The 4,437-nt window shown below is 35.1% G+C and overlaps 2 protein-coding genes across 2 annotated transcripts in view; both read left to right on the top strand.

Annotated features, from left to right (window-relative positions):
* Positions 1 to 832, top strand: part of march9 (membrane associated ring-CH-type finger 9) — an 8,973-nt gene extending 8,141 nt beyond the window's left edge. Inside the window, exon 3 of the mRNA XM_015370545.1 lies at positions 809 to 832. Coding sequence (XP_015226031.1) covers positions 809 to 832 — 24 coding nt within the window. The remainder of the gene's footprint in view (positions 1 to 808) is intronic.
* Positions 833 to 1,778: 946 nt separating this feature from the next.
* Positions 1,779 to 4,437, top strand: part of mettl1 (methyltransferase like 1) — a 14,757-nt gene continuing 12,098 nt past the window's right edge. Inside the window, exons 1-3 of the mRNA XM_015370530.1 lie at positions 1,779 to 1,971; positions 3,486 to 3,613; positions 3,722 to 3,906. Coding sequence (XP_015226016.1) covers positions 1,889 to 1,971; positions 3,486 to 3,613; positions 3,722 to 3,906 — 396 coding nt within the window. The 5' untranslated portion in view covers positions 1,779 to 1,888. The remainder of the gene's footprint in view (positions 1,972 to 3,485; positions 3,614 to 3,721; positions 3,907 to 4,437) is intronic.

Here is a 4,437-nt window from a genome sequence, read left to right as displayed (position 1 = left end):
CCTTCCTTCCTTCCTTCCTTCCTTCCTTCCTTCCTTCCTTCCTTCCTTCCTTCCTCATGGTGTAATCTTTAACCATCTGATCATTATTTTGAAACTTTAACTTCTTCAGTTTCACAGTGAAGGTAAAGCATGGGGAGGAAAGTTGAGTCAAGAAAAATTTTTAATTTTCCCCTAGAATTTCTGGGGAACCTTTTATTTATAAAGCTTGTTAAAAATTGTGACAAATCCTCCAAAAGAACACTCTTCATTTTCCAGTTTATTTTATATAAAAAAAATGTTATGGATGTTATGTAATGCTCCCATCCCTTCCCCTCATATACCTTCACAAAAGCAGAAACACAAATCTAGACATGCAAACGGACAAAAGTGATGATGCAAAAGTTTCACACCCACCTTCAGATAAAGGTTACTGTGGCGCATCTGTTAAAATGTTTTAAAATGATGTCTGTATTAAAGTGTGATTTGATTGATGGCCAAATGTGTCTTTTCATGGTTGTCTGGCATTTGAAATAAACATTTAGATGCAGACAACTAAATATTATTTACTATATTATCAGAATATGTAAATTATTTCAAAATAAGTGTTGTTGTTTTTTATTTACTATATGAAATTGCCCAGAAATGTTTGGGAAATTTAAGCTTTAGTTTACAGTGGGACAAATTTGAAAATAATTTCTTCCCTGTAGTACATAGCTACTAGGTTAGAGCTATATGCATAAGTATTTTTAGCCTTTCCTTGCTGCAGAATCGGCTCAGGTAGTGAAGAGTTCAGGCCTTTTTCTAGTGTTCTCTTTACCTTATCCTGCAGGTTACTAAAAAGATTTACAATTAAAACCAGATTTTTACATGCTATACATACATACTATATTCCCATCGTAATATTTTCAGAAAGAAGAGGGCTTTTATGTCTCACAGATGGATATACTGTATGTTAGTGTGAAATATGTGAATGAACCCCAGAGAAGTGTCACAGGACTTCTCTGGGGCCCAACTGAATTGAAAAGATGATTCAATTCAGTTTATTTACATAGCGCCAATTTGCAACACGTCACCTCAAAACACTTTACTATTAAACAAGATCATACAGTTAAATTGATTTAAAATTTTCTAATGCATGAAAGAAAGTTGATTTTTTTTTTTACCTTGAAACAATTCATGCATCTCCAGTAGTCACCTAGAGAAGATCCTCTGAAAAGGCATAAAAAGACTGAGCACAGTTAGTACTACTTCTAGAATTCTAGAATTGAACATCTATGGGAGGGCTCACTCAGCTCATCTTTTTTGATATATAATTCACATTAGATGATTGCTTTTGTTCTAAAATCTGAAGAAAAGAAAAATAATTTACTTAGCTGTGAAAATACATTTTATTTAGCATAACATATATATATTTAGTGGTTCTTAAAAAACAGGAAATTTCCAGCATCAGACAAAAAAAGAAGGGTTCTGATTACTGCCATTCACCTATTAAAACAGTGCAGTTTGGATTTATTTTTATCATTCTCAAAAGACTGTTTTTCCATATTGAAAGTCTATTTTCCCACGTTTTAAAACAATTGAGCATAAAAAACACATGTGTAAAAAAATTAAAGAAAACCAATTAGAGGATTCTGTCATTTGATAATAACTTTTAAAAAACGACTCGGTCAGCTGTTGAGACCAAAATACAAAATCAACACTCTTTTATTCATTCCAGCCTTATTCATAGCTGCAGAGAGGTTCTTGTTCAAACCTGGCAACCCTGGCCTCATCGGACGCCCGCTGATGACGTAGAACTCCCGCGACTCGTCACATGTGGAAAAACTGCAATCAAACGCTCACATCAAGAGGGTTTTCTTTTTAAATTATCTGTTAAAGTTTGGACTGCGGTCCCTTTTTTCAATTCATCATGGCTTCGACATCAATGCCGCAGAAGCGTTACTACAGACAGCGAGCGCATTCAAACCCGATGGCGTACCACACCTTTGATTAGTGAGTGGAGATCCCACCAGCTTCTACTGGCCACTTTCACTACTCTGCAGTCTCACTTAAGCTTTCTGTTTGGACTGGACAGACCTTCACTGCTCTGATTTCTGCCTTTTTTTTTATATATACATCAGCAAAGTTGGAAAGATATAAATCTGAAAGGCACACTATAGTCTATTAAAGTCAGTTTAAAGAATAACACTATATAGCAAGAACTACTTGAGTTATAAGATGCAGAAGAAACTAAATCTCTCTCTTAAATGAAATATTCTCGAATTATTTTATAATAAATCAGTCTTATTTTAATTTCAATTTAATTTGGAATAAAATACAATTGAGTGAAATAAAAGAAAAGGTTTACAATAACCTGTGCAACTAACACTGTGTTGAAATTGAGCTAAACCAGCATTTTATCTTGCATCCTTTAAATAAAGCAAGCTCAAGGGTCTAACTATATAAATAGTATAAATGTTAGATAAATCTGTCGCCAAAAGCAGCTTTAAAATTATTGATCTTGTCCTGGATACAAAGATAATTTATAACTTATTTATGTTGTGATAATAAAAAAACAAAAAAAGGTGGCATTTTGATAAAATCAACATCTGATCTTGGTTTGTATTTGCCCAAAAACTATAAAATGATGTATTCATCTGGAATTTGAGGCCCCAAATCTAAAGAATAGGCACTTTTTTCAGTTTATAAAATAAAAAAAAACAAAACAAAATTATGAATAAGCTAGTTACATTAAAGATCAAAACTTTATATAATTTAATACAGGGTGTGTGCGCTTTATAGGAATATATTTATCTATTATGTGATTAATAATTTATAGTTTATTGAAAGCATTTCCACATTCTTTGAAGCATCAGTAAGAGCCTTTGGTCTTTTTTTAGCTCCTGTCTGTTTACCCACCAGTATAGATTTTAAAGATTTCTTTGCATCATGTTCGCCGTTACTTCATCTCTTAGATCCACAACCTTATAGACGGGTCAATGCGGCTGATTAACTTTACACAATTTTGGACTTGCTCCCTAGTATTGAATATTGGTCAGTATCGGTGATTGTGAAGAGAGGATGGGTTTTCAGCCTTCTTCTGCATTAGGAGACTCTAAATGGCTCTACCAGTAGAAGACTGTCTCAGAATAGATCATTTAAATAATTCTTACATAACTCTCCTAAACTTAGTCTGGCAAAATGATCTAATTATCATGAGTTGAACTCTTCTTGGCCAGTAAGCGGCGCTCTCATTTTGTACTTTACCTCAGCTGGTTTCAGGATGCAATAATTCGCAGACATTTACCTGTTCAGGGTATAAACAAGCAGCATTTAAATTAATTGTTTTATTCTGTGCCTCTCGAGATAGTATATGAGTGTATTACTTTAGAGGAATTCATTATTTTAATAAGAAAATTGAGGCTTTGACCTTTGAAATGCTGTGATAGATTGTGATCATTTCTGTGTTTTATGCTATGAGTCATTCATTCATTTTCAGTGACTCTCCATGTTCTCCTCCTCTCCAGCCCAGTATGTCCTGAAGAGATGGACTGGTCCAAGCATTATCCAGACCTCATCCCCGATCCCTCATCAGGGAAGGAAGCCCCTCGAGTGGAGTTTGCAGACATTGGATGTGGATACGGGGGCCTTTTAGGTAATCAGGTCACCTTTCTGATGGCCTGCTCTTTCTCTGCTTGTAAAAGAGTTTTTGCATTGATCTGATATTTGCCTTTCTTTCTTCATCCTTATTTTCTCTTTCCAGTGGAGCTATCTCCTCTTTTCCCAGATAAGCTCATGTTGGGCCTGGAAATCCGAGTGAAAGTGTCTGATTATGTTCAGGACCGCATTCGGTCGCTGCGTGACCTGAACCCTGGAAGCTACCAGAACATCGCCTGCATTCGCAGCAATGCCATGAAATACCTCCCCAACTTCTTTTTCAAAGGACAGGTAGTTTTCTCTCTGATGCATTTTTACAAAAAAACATCTGGAGTGTTCTCTAGGATGTCCTTAATTGAAAACACAAACAGGGAGGTTAATGCCAGGACCGACAAAGGCTAGTTGTTTTAACATTCACTTAGTTTTTATACAGGTACATTTACTTTTTCTGTGTCTGTTTCATGACTGAAATCTTTGTCAGTCGATTAATGACTCCTCAGCACTTATTGGACAGCCTCTTGTACCAGTCAAATATTATTGGTTTACCTCTCACACACATGTAGGTCAGAATCAATAGCTTTGTTTCTCTCTGGGATCAATCCACTTACCTTCTTTTATAACATTAAGTAATACATTTTTATATGAAATATGTATGCATATATATATATATATATATATATATTAGTGCTGTCAAAATTATCGCGTTATTATCGCGCTAACGCAAGGCCATTTTAACGGCGATAATTTTTTTAACGTGAGATTAACGCTATGTGGTTTTATGGTACAATTTTCCAAGTACATCCCGCTGCAGCCTGCGGGAAG

Source organism: Cyprinodon variegatus, unplaced genomic scaffold (genome assembly GCF_000732505.1).
Source record: "Cyprinodon variegatus isolate N-32 unplaced genomic scaffold, C_variegatus-1.0 Scaffold47, whole genome shotgun sequence".
Lineage (NCBI taxonomy): Eukaryota > Metazoa > Chordata > Actinopteri > Cyprinodontiformes > Cyprinodontidae > Cyprinodon > Cyprinodon variegatus.
The sequence above is the reverse complement of the archived record's forward strand: the minus strand, read 5'-3'. Positions and strand labels throughout refer to the sequence as shown.